Source organism: Sus scrofa, chromosome 13 (genome assembly GCF_000003025.6).
Source record: "Sus scrofa isolate TJ Tabasco breed Duroc chromosome 13, Sscrofa11.1, whole genome shotgun sequence".
In the NCBI taxonomy this organism is placed as follows: domain Eukaryota; kingdom Metazoa; phylum Chordata; class Mammalia; order Artiodactyla; family Suidae; genus Sus; species Sus scrofa.
In genome coordinates, this window is record NC_010455.5 from 72,057,972 (window position 1) to 72,077,148 (window position 19,177).

Below are 19,177 nucleotides of genomic sequence, written 5' to 3' on the forward strand. Positions count from 1 at the left end.
TTCGACTGTCTTGACACCATGCAGCAGACGGATCCACTAATGGAAGCACCCTGGGGTCCTCACCCTGTGGCTGGCGCTCCAGCAGTGCCCCACTGTGTCCCACATGCTCCCTGGCGTGCAGAGCTCTGCCCGAAGACTCAGGGCCTCCGTGTGTCTCCCTCCCTGTGGCCCTTGCCTGGTCCCCAAGGCCCTCCTTCCCTCCCTCCCTGTGGCCAGGCCCCTAATGAGCTGTCACCCCTTTCCAGGGTCTCCCTGGCTGCCAGCTGCTCTCTCCTGTGCAGCACACCTCCTCCCTGGTCCACTTTGGCTCCTCCCACGGTGCCACCTGGCGCTGTAGGACCCCTGGAAGTTGGGGTGGGTGTGACAAGTGACGGGGTGCAGAGCTGAGGACACCCGGGGGCTCTGTTCTCAGTAGGAAACGCATACCTCAACCCTGCCATGGACAAGTCCCAACTCTGACTAAGCGGGAGGCAGGAATGGAGGTAGCAACTCGCGTTCTGGGAAATCCTATGGCTCCAGGGCCATATGTCAACCCTGGATGGTCTCCCTCACCAGCCGTGCCCCTTCCAACTGCCTGTCAGAGCAGCACCTCCACACACAAGCCACGTGACAGTGCAGGGGGCGCTTGGACCAAATGCTGAGTCCACGCCAGGCTCTTCTAGGATCCACATTGGCTTCCTAGCCACAAGCGCTGGGACAAGAAGCCACAAGGCCACATGGGCTAAGCCTGGGGCACTGGTACAGGTGGGCCTAGATCCCGAGCCAAGAGGCATTGTCTGGGCGCTGTCCCCACCATCCCTGCTTGGTTCCCACAAGGGGGAGGAAATGACCACACTCACCAGGAATGTGGACCTTGAACTTGCCGCTCTGACCAAAGGCACTGTCGATGACCCCCAGCTCCCCAGTGGACAAGTGCACCTTGAGCCCCACGAAGAGCTGGATGTTGGTCTCCTTTTTGAACAGGGAACGGCCGATCACACTGTAGTCGTCCATCACCTGTACCCACACCCGGCCCCCAAGAGAGAGTGTTAGCACCTCTGGCAGCCTGGGCCCCAGCACCCCCTGGTTGGGGAGGGCAGCATGGTCGGGGCCTCTGTCCCATGCCCTTCCCTCCCTATCCAGCTCCTCTCCAGGGCCTGAGCCTCTGCATAAAGAGAGGGGCAGGGGTGTGTGTGTGTGCACACGCATATGTAAAGACAAGCTCTACCAGGCCTTGGAATGCCAGGTCCCCCATGGGGACCATGGCAGAAACTGTGGATGCTTTCTCCTGCCCTCAGGGCCCAGGCGCTGGCCTGGGTGCAGGCACTGGCTCATGCAGCCACATGGAAGCCAGAGGTGCTGCCCACGGTGGGACCTGCGCCCAGGGTACCCCCATGGGCCAGGCTCAGAAACATCTTGCTCTGCCCAAGACGCCAAGACTTGGCCAAGGGCCCCAGATGGATTTCTTTGCAAAGCAGAAACTGTCCCATTTACACTACAAACATATCCTATTCTATTTGATCCATAGCGCCAGATAAAAGGTACTGGCCTCCTCCCCCCAGTGATGGTGAATCAGGTCCAAGGAATGACAGGGGTGATCACTCCCACTTGCACTGCCCTTTATAGATCAGCCTCTTTCCTGCATGGGAACTCCTCCTTGTCTGAAGGACTTGCCAGGCTCCCCTGGCGGGTGGGACCTGGCCTGCCCTCCACTCGGCAGCCTGCTCCTGCCATGGGGGCCAGCAAGGCTGCAGGGTGAACTGAATGGAGGTAGCTTCTTCTCCTGCAGGACAGGACAGTCAGGATGGGCAGATGTCACCAGCCCCAAATGGCCAAGGGTGGCCCTCCATCCCAGCCTGGCCAGGAGCCCAGCCTGGTATAGCAGGCGCCAGGACTTCAGCTGAACCAACCCAATGCTTCTGGACTAGCCATTCCACAGTCCCCACAATGGAAGGACTGTCCTAAGTTCAACTTGTTGCTAAGACTTCCTGTCACTGGGGGAGGCCTTCAAGAGCCCCCACCCCCACTGACTGAGGTAACAGCAGGTGGCACTGAGCCTTACAGAGCCCGTATCTGCAAGCGGCTTCCTCACCACTTTGGAGAGGTCAGGGCTGAGCTCAGGGACAAGACCTGAGGGGGCTGCTAGTGCCAGAGCCAGTAATTCAAATTCCCACTGGCCATCCCCTTGCAGCGTCCCTGTTGGACTAATCAGGAAGAGCCAGGATGAAGCAGAGGCAGCAGGCACACATTTCTGCTCCCCCTAGCACACATCTCTTCAGAAGTTATCAGGGCCAGGCTTTCTGTGGGAGGCAGGGAGGCCCACATCCCTGTGGAGCTGCAGGAAGGCCAGAGATGGCATCCGTTCTGGGTGGCAAGGGCGGATCACTATGGGAAATGGCACGGCCCCACCCCCCCATCTCTAGACCGTGAGCACCCACAATGACTGAGCTCTTATCTACACAGAGACCCCAAAGATCAGACACCAACACATCAACAAGGAGAGAACTTCTTCCTCTCGAATCCATTGCTGTGATGTTAGACCAAAGCCAATGCATGGGGATCTGCTCTGTGGGATCTGCCCTGCAGGATCTGCCCTGCAGGATCTGCTCTGCAAGTGCTCCCTGGGAACAATGATGTTCTATGTGCACAGTTGCAACAGCTCTAAGTAGAACTTTCACTGTCTGCATGAACAATAGGCTTGCTGATTAGCCTTCTGTGGGAAGGCAAGCTCCCAAAACGCAGCCACCACTGCACTCGGAGTCCGAGCCTCACTTCTGCGCCAGGCAGGTCCCTGCTGTCTTGGCCTCTGAGCGCAGACTTGGCTGGCGGCGCACGTAATTATGTCGTTACATGTGTGTGTCTCTCTCAGGGCCGGCTCCCGTGATGAGGCTTGGGAATTGCCCAAGTTCTGAAGCGACTATTCTAATTCAAATTGGAGAAGTGGCACCAAGGAGAGAGAGCAGCCGGCTGTGAAATGGAGCCCTGAGCAGAGAGGGCTGGCAAGGCTGCAGTCCTGATCCACCTCCTCCTGCTGCAACCTTGGGCACTGGGCTTCTCTGAATCTGTTTCTTCCTCTGGAAAAGGCTATTGTCAGGATAAGGAGTGTTGGTGTCGGCAAGAACATGAAGACTTGGTAGCAGGACAACTGGCCAGAACCTTGATGGGCAGAGCATGAAGCGGGGAGAAGCTCAGGTGGAGGACGGAGGCAGCACCTGCGGCTGGGGTGCCTCTGACCCACCCAGAACCGCGGGAGTGAGTCATCCAACCCGCAGAGGACGGGAGCCAGGAAAGACCTCAACTGCAAATGGGCTGTGGAGCCACCAGGATCGACATCTCCCTGGTCCCTGGAATGATGACGTCCAGACTCATCCGTCCTTTTTGGCCAAAGAAACAAGTTGCCAAGATGGTGCCTCCCCTCCCCCCCACCACCCCTGCAGTGTGGGGGCCCTTCTCCAGCCTCTGTGGTCCCCCTATGATCACAGGGCACACTCAACCACCGCCAAGGTGAGGAAGAGGTGAGGTTTCTGATGCCAAAGTCCACTGGGGGCAATGATCAAAAATCCCCTGGTGCAAACCCAGGAACAGAGATTAGCCTGCAATTCATTTCATTTTGTCATTGGAGTTTCAGAGGGCCCTAGGATGGCCAAGGCCACTCAGGGGCTAGCCAGGCTGTATCCTCAAAACTGGGCCTGCCTAGCACCAATCAGGCGCCCAGCCCAGCAATGCTGAGTCCAGTGGCCCACGACCCTGACCATGGAGCCTCCCTTCCCATTTCTGTTCTCTGTCACGAGGGCAAATCTCTTGCCAGTGCTGATAAGGAGGCACCAAGGCATCACCCCCAAAGGAGGCTGCATTTTCCTGGAGAAAAAGGAAGGCTAATGCTTTACTGGGTGCTCGCTGCGCGCCAGGCTCATGCTTCATGCCAAGGCCTCGCACGTGTGGTCTGATCCACTCCCCACCAACTCTGTTAAAGTAACAGGTACCGGGGGCGGGTGTGTGCGGGGCATCACTGGGCCACAGCCAGACTGGGCCAGCACCTGCTTGGTACATTGGATCCAGAAGCAGTTCTTTCCACCACGCCCAGCTGCCTTGACCCTGTGTCTGCACACCAACAAAAAGAGCACTCTACAAAGGAGGGCCAACAGGCACCTCAGCAGCTGAGGGAGAGTCTCGGCTCTCAGATATGGTTTGGAAGGCAGCAGAGAGGCCTGGGGTTTGGGCCGGGCCCCCTCCCCAAGGAGAAGGGCTGCTCGGCCTCTGCTTCAAGAAGACCCTGTTTCCTGAGTAGAGGCTGAGGGGACTGCAGAGCTGGCTGAGGGGACTGCAGTGCAGTTCCCTCCAAGGGCTGGGGGGGTGAGCCTACCGGAGAGCGAGGAGCCTGTGCTTGCCGCAGGTGGCTCACACCCCCAGCCGGCTTGCTCCCCGGTGCCCTGGGTACATTTAACAAGCCATCAGCAGTGGAGCAGGGAGAGCTGGGAGCCAGGAGGCAGTGCCGCCTCAGACTTCAAAGCTGGCCAGCGCTCCTGGTGGCGTCTCCTGTTTACACTCCGTTGGGCCGATGCCGCAGGTCCCTACGGCCCAGCCCTTAGGCCTTCCCCGTCCGGCGCCAGTGGGTCCCAGACCCAGGACGGCAGGCACACCCAGCCTGACTCCAGCATGGGGGGGAAGAAGCTGCCAGCTTTTTGCAGCCACCCCAGTGGGGAACCCAGGCAGCTGTGCCATGAGGGAAGTCCAAGTGAGCAGTGCTGGGCTCCCACCCTGCCACCCAGCAAGGGCACAGGGCCTACGGGGCCTGTCCGGTGGCCTGTAGTCTGTGCAGTCTGGGCGTGTGGCCTCAGCGGCAGACCTGCCATGCTTGGCCTGCCACTCGCCCCGCCCTGGTCTCCAGGCTGCCCCACTCAGCCTGCTGCTTGTGGCCTGCCTGTGTCCACCACGCTGCAAAGGTGCAGTCCTCCCTTCATTCTGGTGGCCTGGAAAGATGTTCAAGTGGGAGTTGGTGCAACACCTGACTTTTCTGGAAGGTGACTGGGGTGGAGGTCCACGAGCTGCCAGGTGGGGGAAGCAGAGGGGGTGGTGAGGGGGCCCCAGAACTGTGGCAACAGTCAGAGGTGTCAGGCAGTGCAGGGCACTCACTGTCCTGGGCGCTGAGCCCTCATCTGCCCACCTCTTTTCATGTGATTCTTACACATGAGGAAACAGGGTCCCAGAGTAAGTGACTTTACCAACGGGAAAGAGGGATGCAGAATCACTCCAGGGTGTGCATGGGCAGCAACTCGGAGACCCAGCTCTGCTGCTGAGTTGCAGGGCTGTGCCTGAGCCCACGGGGCTGGGAGTCCTGGACCTGCAAGTGGGTAAGGAAGGGCATCTTCTCATTGCCCCACCCAGGGTGGGGCTTGGTGGGGAGACAGGAGAGGAAGGGGGTGGTCCTGAGCCGAGAAGGGGTAGCAGGTGGCACCTGGGATGGTGGGAGGGAGGCTGGAGGGCGCAAGCAATGGAAGCCCCGGAACAGCTCACATCAGGCCCTGGACACCTCCTCCTGGTTTCCTGGAGCCTGTACCCTCAGGGCTGGGCTGGGGGGTAATGCTCCTCTGCTGTGTGAGGATCAGAGCCTTAGGCAGACCCCACAGGTTCCAGAGTTTCCCTACATGGGGGTCTTGGCCCTGAGGCTCTGAGTTAGCAGAGCCCAGTCCAGTCTCAGGACCACCCACCACCACCCCCGACCCCCATGGGCCTGTACCAGGGAGTCAGCCATAGGGCAGTGAGGTCTGTGTGTCCCACACCCATTTACCTGGGGCAGGGCCCTGTGTTTCCATGCAGAGCTGCAGGGACAGATGACCTGGGACGGAGGGACGCCTAATGGGGAAAGATGATTCCTGGACTTTGGGACCGGTGTGGGCTCCCAGGCCACCACATCTGTCTCCCTAGCAACAGGCCTATACAGTAGACTGGCTCATCCACAAACCTGAGGCCTGTGTTCAGTGACAACCAGCTTCAAGTGCCCCAGAAAGCCATGGCCTGGCCCCCAACCCCGTCATCTTCCTGTGCCTCATGCTCTCTGGCACCCCCATCCTCACTGGCAAAGATAGACGTGGCCTGGCCTGGTCTACACTGACCAGCCAGGCTTCCACCCTTGACATAACTGGCTCAGCAAAAGGGCGGCCACCTTGCCCGCTGGAGCTCAGTTGGGCCAAGGCATGAGATCTGGGCCTGGCCCCAGGGTGACAGCAGGGCCCAGCTGCCCCTGGAGGAGTGTGCCCAGGAGAAGTGCTGCTTCAGAAGCTGGCTTGTGTGAGAGGCCAGGCCCAAGGGCAGGCATGGGGCTGCCAGCCAGGTGGGCTCATGGGCCCTGCCAGGGTGTTGGCCCAGCTCTGACCTTGAGGTCAGGGGACACACACTCCTGGCCATCCCCTGAATGAGACCACAGTAGGTCCCCCTGGCTGTCACCTGACACCTGCCCAGGCGGGCCAGGCAGGGAGGGTGCTTACCCGCTCCACGACGCCATGCTTATGCTTCAGCTTGTACACCCTCAGCTTGGGCAGGCAGCTTTCAGCATAGTTCTTGTCCTCTAGCCCGTGCAGCAGGACACCATGGAAGGCCAGGCGGCAGGTGTTGGCGTGGATGTCTGCGTCCAGCCTGGAGCCAATCACCAGGCACAGCCGAGGGCAGGTGACGGGCTTCTCAAACTCCACAAGGGCCCACTGCTGCCGTGGGCAGTGGCCTTCGGAGGCCTGGCCCGCCTTCTTGTCATCTCCACCGCTGTCCGTGGTGTCTGTGGCGGCTGGTGCTGAGCTTGGGCACAGATACTGTTCCTGGAAGAGGTATTCTTGGGAGAAGTCGAAGGAGTCCAGCACTGGCTTGTGGTCAAAACTGTCAGGGGCGGGGCTGAAGAACATTACTCGGCCCATGACCGTCTCATGGCCCACTGTGATGTGGAACTTGGCCTTGGTCTGTAGGGGTCCCCGGAAATATGGGATCTTCTCCACGGAGATGACAGCTGCGTGGACAGTGTGCAGGGACTCGGGGGCGCACACCAGGCCGCGCTCTAGCAGCTTGGGGTCGAACTGGGTGACGCAGATGCCCAGCCGGTCCCCTTGCACAGCAGAGGTAACAGGTGTGTGGAACATTTGCATGGACTTCACCTTCCTCACCACCTGGTCAGGAGCAAGAGGGAGACACTGCAGCCAATGTGCACTGATCATGGGGTGGGGAGCCTCCAGCTGGAGGGGCTTCCATCCAGCACCACCAACATTCACTGCACCCGATCAGAACCCTTGCATGGAACGGGCTCCACCCTGCGAAGAACGCTAGGCCCACAAGGCACCCAGGCCTGGTCATGGGCAGCAGTCACCACAGCCAATCCCACACCTTGGCTCCCCTCTAGTCCTGCCCCTCCCATGATCTCAGCTTGCTCCCTGCCCCCAGCTCCGTGCTCTGCCCGCTGCCTCGAGAGCCCAGGACAAACACCCCTGCCCTGGAAAGTCTGCCCAGACCCCCAGCTCTCCTTGGTGCTGTCCCAGGCCCTCAGACCCACAGCCTGCTGTGTGGTCACTGCCTGCCTGGACACGCCTGCTGCCAGCCTGAGGGCTTCTCCGGGGCAGAGTCACTCTTCATTCACTAGACACAAGGTCCCCAGGGCCTGCTGTGTGCCAGGCACTGTTCCAGGAGTGGGGACAGAGCCAGCTATGTTTTCAAAGGGCTTAACATCCAGAAACAACAATATCACAATCATAATACAATTTGTAGTAATACAAGTAAAACTGATACATAGCACTTTATGTGTATAAATATATATAACTAATGTGACTATAATTTGCACACTGTTTATGACATGCTCTGGAGGAAACACAGGGTAGATGCTGGAGGAGGCCCGGTGGGGGAGGGTCTGGCTCCCTGCCATCAGAGGTCAGGGAAGACCTCTGCAGCGGCCACTTTTGAACTAAGACCCGATATAAGAATCAGCTGCGTGGACACCACAGAAAGTCAATTCTGAACAGGGGGACCGGTAGGTGCAAAGGTGGGAGTGCTGCGGGGGGTGGGGCTCCAGGCCGGAAGTCACCTGGAGTGAAAGCAAAAGAGCAGCCAGATCCTACCTCTGCTTCTAAACCATCACACTGACTACTAGGCCAGCAGATTTCTGCACCCACAGCTGGCAAATCAGGAACACAGAAAGGGCTCCAATAAACTTTCATAAAATGAACAAAAGTCCCTACTGAGATCCACGTTGCAGAGATGAGCTGAACTAATGTGCAGGGGTCTCAGAAATCATAGCAAGAAACAGCACAGCACAAAAATCAGAAAACCTGCCATCAAAGGTCGTCACGCTAAAGACAATTCTGACCTGTAGGTCCGAGCACCCCGTCTAGGAAGTCAGGCTTGCGGAACACTCCTTTTCTAAATGAGCTGCAGGAGCCCAGGCCTTTCCTGGGGAGCCTGATACTCCAGTGTTTGTATAAAAACCATTAACTACCTACCCAGGAGGTCAGGGGGCAGAGAAAGTGAGAAGCACAGTGTCAAAAGCCACAGCCAAGATCAATCAAAGAGAAACATAAACCATCTCTGAAGTAGTCTGTAAGGGCAACGGGAAACTAAGATTTTTCAGGAATGTGCTGCAGAGTAACCAGAGAATATTATCTTACACGAAGCAACTGCCCAGAGAGTCTCGTTTCCTCCCCAACCAGGGCGCTGTCCTCCACACCCTGCCCCCCGCCCCTGGCCCCTCCTCCAGCAGCTCTCTAAAACATGCCTGCTGATGCAACCTCTACAAGCGCCCCCAACTCCTGCACAGTGACCTCCAGACCGCCAGGGTGGAGTTGTTGTGAGCAGCAAGATCCTTTCTTCAAGTGAAATTCTATGGGAATTGGTGCCCCCCACCCATGGGGATAAGGCAGGTAGGGCTCTTACACCTCAGGGCACCCACTCTGCTGCTCCACCAGGGAGGTCTGCTGGCCTGGTTCCCCAGCAAGTGTGCACAGCCTTCACTGGAGCCACCCACCGCGGCCATTCAACAGCCCTGCATTCTCCAGGCCACCCTTTAGGCCCCAGCCCGTGGAGGATCCTCCAATTCCCTAGACACTGGGTTCTGCACATCCCTGCACTGTGCCAGGTTCCTCCTCCTTGGTACTCCTGCAGCCTGGTGAGTTCCCATTCCTGTCCATCCACAACCCCAGCTCTCAGCACACCTCCTTGAGGGGCTTCCCTGCCCACTCTGGATAGTGCAGTTTCCCTCCTGGGCTAACTGCTCCTGACCTTTGCACTTCCTGCCTCAGATATTTACTGACTAAAATTACAGCACAACATCCATGGTGCGTCACCACCCAAGAAGTGAACCCTTTCTAACCACTTCTGTCTCCCCATGTGCTCCTCTCCCAGCGGGGGCCCTGCCTGCCCCCTAGCTGGAGGGCTCCGCTGTCTCGAACGAGGCATACAGCAGCCTCTTTTCATTTACTTTTATTTATTTTTTAGTTTATTTATTTATTTAGGGCAAGAAATAGATTTGTTAAGATAGGAAGCTTGTGAGGGGTGCAAGCAGGCAGGCAGGGAGGCTCTGCCAGAAAGTCCCTTTTTATAGCTGTGTGTATGATCATATGATCAAGGAGAGACTGATGACACATGCAGTACATATGCCTAATATATATTTTGCTTTGTTTTGGGAGATTGTGAGCTTGGAGCTGGTACCTGGGCTGCCTGCACCTGCAATTATCTGTGACTGATGCCACACCTGACGGAGCACAGACCCCCATCCGTCTCCCAGCTATGAGTACTGGGTCTCCAGTTTTCTGCCAGATGTGGTGCGAGGGTCCCCTCTCAGGGAGGCATCTGCCTGGTGAGGGTGTGAGGGTCCAGGCCTGGACTGGAGCTGCTGGGCCGCTGGCGAGTGAGCTCCACCCCACCAGGAAACCGATTGGACACACGGCCACACCCAATGGACACACGGCTTCTTGGACATCTGCCAGATGTCGTCAGTCCTGCCTTCTTAGTCCTGGGGGTGGGGCTGTGGTCCCCTGTGCTGCCACACCCTGCCTCGCAGCCCTCGGAGGAGAGAAGTGCCCCTCATGGCTGCACCCAGCTGGCAGAGCACACTGAGTCACTTGCCAAGTGGGCTCCATGTTTGCAAGCCTTGGGGTGAGGGGTCAGGGCCGCGTGCCACCTGATGGCCCCCCAGGCCAGGGCCTGGCCAGCATGATTCAAAGTAGTTCTCTTCCCAACAGGGCTTGTGTTCTTAGGACTGAAATAATAAAGATGCATTAAGAGCACCATGAAGACAAATAACTGTGCAAATCGAGATCTAGGGCCCAGACAGGAAATTGTGAAACAGATCAAGATGGAGTGGGCGGCGAGGCACCATGTGGCTTCTCAGGCACTCAGACCCTCACCCCCATGCCGATGGCAAGCTCTGATCCACCGAGATCCACATCAGGAACACGAAAGCCAATCCCGGATACTGAGATACGGAAGAGTGGACAGTTCCCCAACTTGATGGTGGGATAAGTGGCTCTCCTATCATTTTCTAGCTACTGTTCAACAACTCACCAAATCCTCACCAATACCCACGTGTATGCTCACTAAAGAGGGCTTGCCCAGTTCCCTGCATGTGCCAGCCTGGGCCCTGGAACCACACAGAACAGCAGGACTCAGTTTTGGTTCAGTGGAGTTGGCCACTTTGAGTGGAACGTTAATTAAGGCATCAACTAATAAATGCAAAGTCACAAAACCACAGGGAGGTGCTGTGAGAGGAAATAACCAGGGACATAATTACTCCTGGGTGATCAGGGAGGGTTTCCCTGAGGAGGTGACACTGAAGCTGAGCCCAGATGGAGAAGGAACTGCCTACAGGGGCTGCAGGCAGAAGGGAGAGCAAAGCAGGCCTGAGGTGGCAAGAAGGTGGCCTGTTTGAGGGACTGACAGGCAGTGGCTAGGCAGTGGGGTCAGGCTAGAGGTAGGCCATCTGCCTTTACCGTGAGGACAACAAAGCCCTGGGTGATGGCAGTCTGGACCTGAGCAGAGGGAAACGCGCTGTTACATGCAATTTACAAGGTCACTTGGCTGTGTGGTGTGGAGAACAGGTTGCCTGGCAGGAATGAGAAAGGAGTGAGAGCAGCCAGCAGGGAGGATGTTCAGGGTTCTTTCTGTAGCATCCAGCCTGAAGGACAGCTGAGAGTGCGGGAGACGGCAGAGGCGGGCAGCAGCAGGTGGGCGAGCTGAGGGGAGGGTGCATATGACACCCCCCATATCTGGGAGGTATCTCCTGAGGCCTACCCCCTTCAGCCTGTCCTTCTCAGAAATGCCACCTCTGCTTTTCCAGCTGCCTGGATGAAAACTGAGCATCCCTATGACCCGCATCCTCCCGTCATCAGGAGACCTTGTGGACTTCACTTTCACACAGGCCCTGCTCCTGAGCCCCTCTGCTGCATCCTCGCCCACCCAGCCGCAGGCCCCCAGCTGTGACCGCTGCCCTCTCTGTAGTCTGTTCTGCACAGAGCAGCTTAAACCTAAGACAGGCTGGGGTTTCGCCTGCACCCCGTCCCTGGCTTCCTACCTCACTCTGCAAGAGTTAACACCTGCCCCCTGACCCAGGGCCCCACAAACGGCCCTCGTGACCGCTTGGACTTTATCTGCTATGGCCGCCCCTGCCCCATTTGAGGCACTTCACTCACAAGACACTTCTTGCTCAGGAACATGCCAGGCTCTGACCTCAGGGCCTTTGCACTTGCCAGGGTTTTTGGTCTTCCCCCAGAATCCGTATTTCTTGTTTCCTTCCTGCCTCTGCTCAAGTGTTTTATTATCAGAGCCCATTATTGACCCCCCCCTCCACCCTGTAAGAGGACCACTGCACTCATCATCTCTGCCTTTTTTTCCTGTTTCTTTTATCTTCATAGCACCCCCCCCCCCACTCGCTGACATTACATATTTGCTCACTGTCTGTCTCTCCCACATGGGACGTAACTCCATGAGGTGAGGGATTTGTTTGAATTTCGTTTTTCCCATTCACACCCCCAGTGCTCAGCACAGCACCTGGCATCTAAGAGACTGAACTGCACATTTGCGGCATAAATGAGTACAGCATTGTTGCTGCCCTAGGACTGGCCTGAGATCCACACACTCGCAGAGGCCCATGAAGCCCAAACCCACTTGGAGGCAGGACTGGCCCCAAGGCTGGTGGGACGGTTAGAGGTCCCAGATCACCCCCCGCTCCGAGCAGAGGAGACGCAGGCTGAGGCTCACCAAGAGCCCTGGGTTTCCCTGATAGGTGTGTCACAACAAAAACAGAGAAGGTGGGGGAGGGGGAGGGACGCCGTCAAGTGGGACAGGAAGGCCCTCTGTTAGGACTAGTGGGCTGGCTCCTGAGCTTGGCCTGAGAGGCCTGGCTGCCTGCAGGGCTTCGTCCCATCTCCTGGCACCAGGTCAGAGTGTGTGGAGCAAGCATACAATTTTCCAAACTCCAGTTTGTGTTTGCTAAGCATTTGGCCCCTTCTGATTAACAAAGAAGCTTTACCATCATCTGGGTCAGTTATTCTTCATAAAAACCCTACAAGGCAAGTCAATATTTTTACATTCAATTTTATGGATGAAGAAACAGGTTTTTGATGTCTCCAAGGTCACAAAGCAAACAGGCTGAGACTCGGACCTAAGTGCTGGGACCGCGGGGCAGGCCTGGTGTCCGGGCCTGTCTCCTAAATAGCTGAGCAGAAATCGTACCACAGCTGCAGAGTGGGGGCAGAGCCAGGGCTGCGGGCTGGATGGCAGCGGTATAGATATTCACGAGTTGCGAGCCCAGAGAGAAGGGCTTGGAGACTCGGGAGTGGAAGGCTGAGTAGTCAGGACTGCCTTCAGAGCCAGGTCTGGAGCCCAGACCCCCTCCTCCCTGCCAAGGTCAGCAATGGTCATGGCCAGCCAGGCCCAGTGGGTGGTTTCAGACCTGGCTTCTCAGCTGCCTCACCCTCCAGCCACCCTTGGTGTCTCTGCACAGGCTCTCAGTAGGGGTCTGTGACTGAGCAAACAAACACCCCATCTGCCCCCAGGCCCGATGCTCAGACACTCCTGTGGGTCTCCTGAGCTCTGCAGTAGGTCACCAGCTCTGGGGCGCCTTGTGGGCTGCTGGGGTCAGGACCTGGGCTCTTTCTCTGAGGCCACTGGACACCTGCTCGGAAGGACCCAAGAGGGCTTACAAAGCATCATCTCTGTCTTCCTCACCTCTTGTGTGGAAAAGCGGGCACCCGAGCCTGTGATGGGGCCCTCACTGTCTCACTACCGACTGGTGCAGAAGGAAGAGGAGGAGACGCGGCGACTGGCTGGGGGCTGGGGCCTTACTTCATTCCCAACAACCCTATGGGTAGCTGACGGTGGCCACATTTTACAGACCAGGGGACCGAGGCCCCAGAGGTAGAGGCACTTGCTCACAGCTTCCAGAGTTGCCCATCATGAAAGCCTCATCCATCCACTATATCACGCATGTTGTCCCCAAGTTTCACCCCTGTGAGCAAGCTTCCCGGCAGCATCCCTTCTGCAGGGAAGAAAGGATGGCCAATACCATTGCAAAGGAGCAGCCTGTCTGGGGCCCCAGCATCCCACAGAAGCAACAGATGCTGGAAAGAAGGGGGCTTAGCAGTCTTCCTGATGTTCAGAGATTTCTGTAACAACGGTACTGGCCATAATGAGATTGGACCCCTATTATCCGTTTTCGTTCCATTAATGAGCCTGGAGGCTCCTGGCTGTGCCAAAGGCGAGGGTCGGGGCCTTGCAACTTCATCATTACTTAATAAAATGTAAATCGGAGAGGAAAAGAAACACACAAGGTTGACACTAATAAGCTTACACCAGGATCAGTTACTTCAATTCAAAGAGGTTCAGACCGGAGGGAAAAATGAAATAAGCTTTTAAAGATCCGTCTAGGTTTGGCTCCATCAGACCTAACCAATTTGGTTTAATAAGGTTTCAATTTGGCTGCTCTTATTTCTCCCTCTTCTCAGAGCTGGGCCGGGTACAGATAAGACATCCCCCTGCCTAATGCATTAATTGCATCTTGCACAAAAAGCCAAACTCAGGACGCTGCTGGAAGAGAGAGCAATGTGTGTGGGGCTGCAGGAGGGGAGCAGCAGATGGGCCTTGGGGAGTTGGTTCTCACCTGCTGGTTTCTCAGAGAAACAAACCACTCAGGAAGGTACAGGGAGTCAAGTATGTAATAACTACCGTGTTCCTACCCCTGTGAGTCTGTCGCTCATACTGGTCTTGACATTGAGCTGAAGATCCCAGTTCTGTGCCCAGTCCAGCTCCCCTGCAGCCATTGCCTCCACACAGTCTGTGTGTCCTGCTGTCTGCACTGCATACACGGGTGCACCGTGAACAGCATCAATGTTAGTGTATACAAAGGCGCCATATTATGGTTTAGCTCTACCACGTGTCTCCTCTACTGAACTGTGACATCTATGCACACTGAGGTGTCTGTGTATAGATGTATGTCACTGGTGTCTACACAGGTGCCCAGCTGCTGACATGTGGAACCCACCCAGGTTATTCCTTCAGACTGGGACTGCTGCAAGCCCTTCTTTACATGAAAACCCCACGTTTTATCTATCCAAGCCCTTCCTGATAGACACGTGGGCTGCTATTTTTGCTGCTATACATGATGCTGCAGCGGCCATTCCTGGAGCATGGACTTGCACACCCACACAGAGTGTTCCAGTGTCACTATCCAATGGGTCACCGGGCTGGAGAATGCATCTCACTAGGTCTTCCCAACTGTTTCCTCAGGTGGCTGGCTTGCCCCCCAGCAGTGCCGGGCCAGGCCTCCTCTCAGACAGCCACCACCACACGGTACTGTAGGCTCTGCACCTGAGCCAGGCAGAGGCACGAAGGCCCTCTGCTGCTGACTGCACTTTTGTGGCCACCGGGATGCGGCTCCTGGGAGTCCTTGCTGCTCTGATGTTGCCCGGAGCCAAAGTGGGGAAAGCTCCTCCCCACAGCGACGATGCCAGGTGTGGGGCCTCGTGGGGCTGCTCCCAGAGTGGGTGACATATCATAGGTCTGCCAGGCCCCTCCCATCCTGGCTCTCCTTCCAGACCCAGTGCCCTCTCCCCTCCTGCCTGGGTTGGGCTCTGCTCCATGCAAACACCCCACTGGGGCCTCACCAGAGGACCACTGTCCCCTGGGGAGGAGGGAGCCAAGGAGACTGGCTCTTCCTCTCAGGGGATCCCCTGTGGAAGTGAGAAACACACCCTAGGAAAGGGAGGAGAGTCTTCAGAAGCTCAGGGATCCCCACAGGCCCACAGACCCAACTCCAGGGCTGGGGCTCTGCCTGCTGGGTGACGGCACATTCAGTGCCTGGGCTGCCCCCAGTGGTCAGTCCCGAGGAAAGCCCTGGAGCACGGACTGTGATCCTCATGGCACACTCAGGCTTCATCATAATTCCTGCCACATGCCTGTGTGCCTGACTCCATTCTGAGTGGTCCCCATGCCAAGTGGACAGCTGCCCACAGGCAGGCTGGGTTCATTTTGCTCACCGCCGGCCCCCCTCACGGTGCTTCCACATGGTGGGTGCCCAGGAAGGAAGGGGGTGGGCCGGGTTTCCCACCATAGGGCCCGGCAAAGGCTCCACTCCTCCACAGCAACCTCACAAACAAACTGGTTATTAACCACCCAGTCGCTGCAACAATGGAAAACCATAAAAGTGACAAGGGGCCTGCCAGGAAGCTTTACGCTCCTCCTCCCAGCCACCCTCCACGCATGTGTCATCCCATAAAACTTTAAATTGAATTACACCAATGTTTGACTCTTCTGTGCTCCATACAACTGGGGCTTCAGTCGTTTTTAACGACATCCTTGGGCTTTGGGGGTGGGGTGGGGTTAGGAATCCCTGGCAGGCAAGCCAAGGGGGCCAACTCTGTCCTGAGCGGGGCCTGGATCCTGGATGGACAGACAGGGCCCATGCACGGTCCCTAACTACTTGCCCCTGCGTGTACGCCACCTCCGCACGGTCCTGCTCCTGGGTGGGCACCCGCCTTCTCTGGTGCTCAGAGCTGGGGGCAGAGCCTCAGTGTCATCAGCAGTGACGTGATTCATATACCTGGCCTGGATGTGTGGGGATGTAAGTGGCCCAGCTCAGCCTTTGGCTCCCTCCTTGTCTTCTGAGCACATTCTTCCCACTCACTGGGATTCACGTCTTGCTCAGACTCCCTGGAGGCACCCCTTCCCCTGGTTTCTGTTGGGCCACCTGCCTTGTATGGAGCCCGGGGCAGCAGTCTCCCCATCCTCAGCCCGCAGGGCTTTGTGTGTGTGGTGCTCTCTTCCCACTGGTGCTGGGCCAGCCTCCCCAAGTGCTCCAGTGTCTGCCCCTGTGGGTTCAACCTGGCCAGGTGCCTGCCTGCTCCCCTGCTTGAGGGCAGAGGGCACCCCTCCAGGCCTGTTTTCAAAGCCATCACCCACATGCCCTGAACTGGCTTTAACTCAACCTGTGTTCCTGCAGCACCTGCTCTGAGGCAGGCCCCACCCTTGGCCCTTGGAGAGAGTCGGAGCAGATGTAAGGGCCACTTAGAATAACTGCCTGCCAAGAGAGGGGCTCAGGGGCCGGCAGAGAGGAGGTGACATCTGAACAGGGTTTCAAAGGACAATGCCACGCAAATGAGACCAGGAGAGAATTGAAAATGGACATCGGAAATGAAAAGAGTGACTTCTCCCTTCTGGTCCTTGAACTCCTGGTGGGCTCCCAGCCCCACAACACAGGCAGGAGCCCTCAAGGACAAGCTGCCCACAGAGAAGCCAGTGGCCCGAAGATGACAGGAAGTGCTCCCACCTTTCCTGATGGAGGAGAGCAGATGCAGGTGCTGCCTGCCGGGAACACAGCATATCTTCCAAGTCCCAAGTTTTAAGATCCATGGAAACTCCTGTGTTCTACACCATAACAGGTCCACGTTTGTTATAAAATAAAAATAAGATTTGGAATTAACTGCCCTTTCAAAATCTGCCCTGCTGGCCCTAAGCTGCCAGTCCCCTGGCATGGGTGGCCTTTACTCTGATCTTAAGTCGCAGCACAAAGACAGTACCAGGTGGGGGGCATTTTGCACTCATAGGCTGAGGAGACACAGGCAGCAAAGGGCCATGTAGGAGGCTCACTGTCCCCCTTGTGCTCACCACTGCGGGCCCCAGAGCACACTAAGATGGAGTGTGGAGCCCACGGCCCCTTTGCTCCCTGTGAGCACCTGCCATAGTCACGCACGCTGCCGTCTGACCCCAGCTTCCACTGCATAGAAGGAATGCCCCAGCCCCACTGAGGAGTGGGCTGGCATCCAGTGCCAACGATTTCCCAGGGCACCTCTGCTCCCCGGGGTGTTCCCCCGGGCTGGCTCCACCAAGTTGCAGCTCCAGGGCAGAAGGGGGCTCCAGCCTTGGGTCCACACACGGGTCAACTCGACCACTTCCCAGCTAGTCAATACTGGGGCTTCAGCTTCCCTGACTGTAAAATGGACAGGATGGTGCCTTCAAGGCTATGGCCAGAACTGAAGATGATGTGAGTAAAAGCCCAGCACAGTACTCTTTCCACTCAGGAAAGAGTAAGTCCTGTTAGGATCCAAAGAGTGGAATTAAAAGATGGGGTAGGAGGTGAGCAGCAGAAAACAGCACTGAGCAGGTGCCTAGTTCCAAAACAGCAAGTAACAAGGTCAAGGGCGCTACCACCACCACCCTTTCCGGCACCAACCTCAGCCAGAGCCAGGAAGCAGATGAGCTTGCCGGTAGCACAGGGAAGGCCCCTTCGGCTCTGCTGAGTCTGGCCCTTGAGAAGTCACCCTGCGTGTGTGGTGTGTGTGTGTGTGTGTGTGTGTCTGTGCTAGAAGCCAGGTGACCAGACAGACCTAAAAGGAGGCTTGGCTTCTGCCAGCAGATCAGCTTCCACACCCAAGGTCTCTGCTAAGGTGCAGGCAAAGCTAGGGGCTGACAAACATCTTTCTGGGTCTGTGGAGACTTAGCAAATGTGAGTTATTTCCAAGTGTGGACAGCCACCATGTCTACCTGCTGTGCAGGGCTCAGAGAAGCTGCTTCCCAAAGCTGTGATGCATTTATAAGCCTTGCCCAGAAAGTAGGCTTAAATTTTAGTATTATCTGAAAAGTTCAGAGGTTAAGATGATAATGACAATTACTTTAAATACACAAGGAAGAACTTCCCATCAAGTTGTATGTCTGCAAAGCAAAGGACAAGAGGTAGGGGCAGGGAAGAAGTGGAGTCCAAGCACCCGGCCTGCCAGCTCCAGACCTGGGCTCCCTCCACTTCTGCAGCCTTCTGCCCTAGCTCCAAACCAACGGCTAGGGTCCACTGCAGCTGGGCCGCCGTGCTCTGTCCACATGGCTCACGGGCTGCAGACATTCTGGTACCCCACTAACCAGCGGTCCAGCCACCACACAGAGCCATTCAGGCCACAGGACCCTCCCCTGCTCTGCTGGCTGACTTCTACCTCTGCTCAGCTCAGTTGAGGCTCCACTGTCCTAGGATGCCTCCCAAGACTGCCTGTTTGCCAGGACCTCCTGTACCTAATCTGTCATTGTCCCCTTCATCCCTCACTGCTGTATACCCTGAGCAGTGTTCTAACAGGCTCACATGTCCTCAGCCCTCACAAAGCCTGAGAGGTTGGTCTTACTGTGACCCGCATTATACAGGAGACAGGTCTGGGGTCCAGGGCTGGGTGTGTAGCCCAGGGTTACCCAGCTCAGCAGTGGAAGGGCCAAGATGCTGACCTTGACGGGGAAGGTCTGGCCAGCCCTCCCTGAGCAAACGCGGCTCCAATTCCCTGTACACTCCCCCAGAAGGGCGCTGGCACATCTGGGATGGTGACAACTGCTAAACCAAGGAGCGGCCAAGGGCAAGGGGCCACACCTCCACATGACGCAGAGGTTACAGAACAGGATTTGGAGCCAGACTTTCTATCTAGTTCAGATCCTTGGTGGAAGCCTACAGCCCTGGGTGAGGGGTTTAATCTGTCTGCTTCTGCAGATGGGAACGGGTGGTTGTGACCGCTGCACTGAGGAATCCATGTGGAGCCATTAGCCTGGCATCAAAAAGCCGGGACTATTCAATAGAGATTGGCGAAGAACACATTACTCTTAATATTTTGTCAGCAGTAGAAAGAAGATGTGCATCCCGGCTCCAATGAAGTTACTGTGACAATGACATTATGAGAGAGGGGACATGTGGGTGCCCAGCCAGTGCCCAGAA

At 56.9% G+C, this 19,177-nt stretch overlaps 1 protein-coding gene across 2 annotated transcripts in view; it reads right to left on the reverse strand.

Moving 5' to 3' along the window:
• The window catches only part of EEFSEC (eukaryotic elongation factor, selenocysteine-tRNA specific), a 154,937-nt gene that overhangs the window by 16,563 nt on the left and 119,197 nt on the right, over window positions 1-19,177 (reverse strand). For both annotated transcript variants that reach the window (XM_021069440.1, XM_021069441.1), the window contains exons 5-6: window positions 6,465-7,130; window positions 840-996 (exon numbers count right to left, since the gene is read on the reverse strand). In XM_021069440.1, the coding sequence (XP_020925099.1) occupies window positions 840-996; window positions 6,465-7,130 (823 nt within the window). The remainder of the gene's footprint in view (window positions 1-839; window positions 997-6,464; window positions 7,131-19,177) is intronic.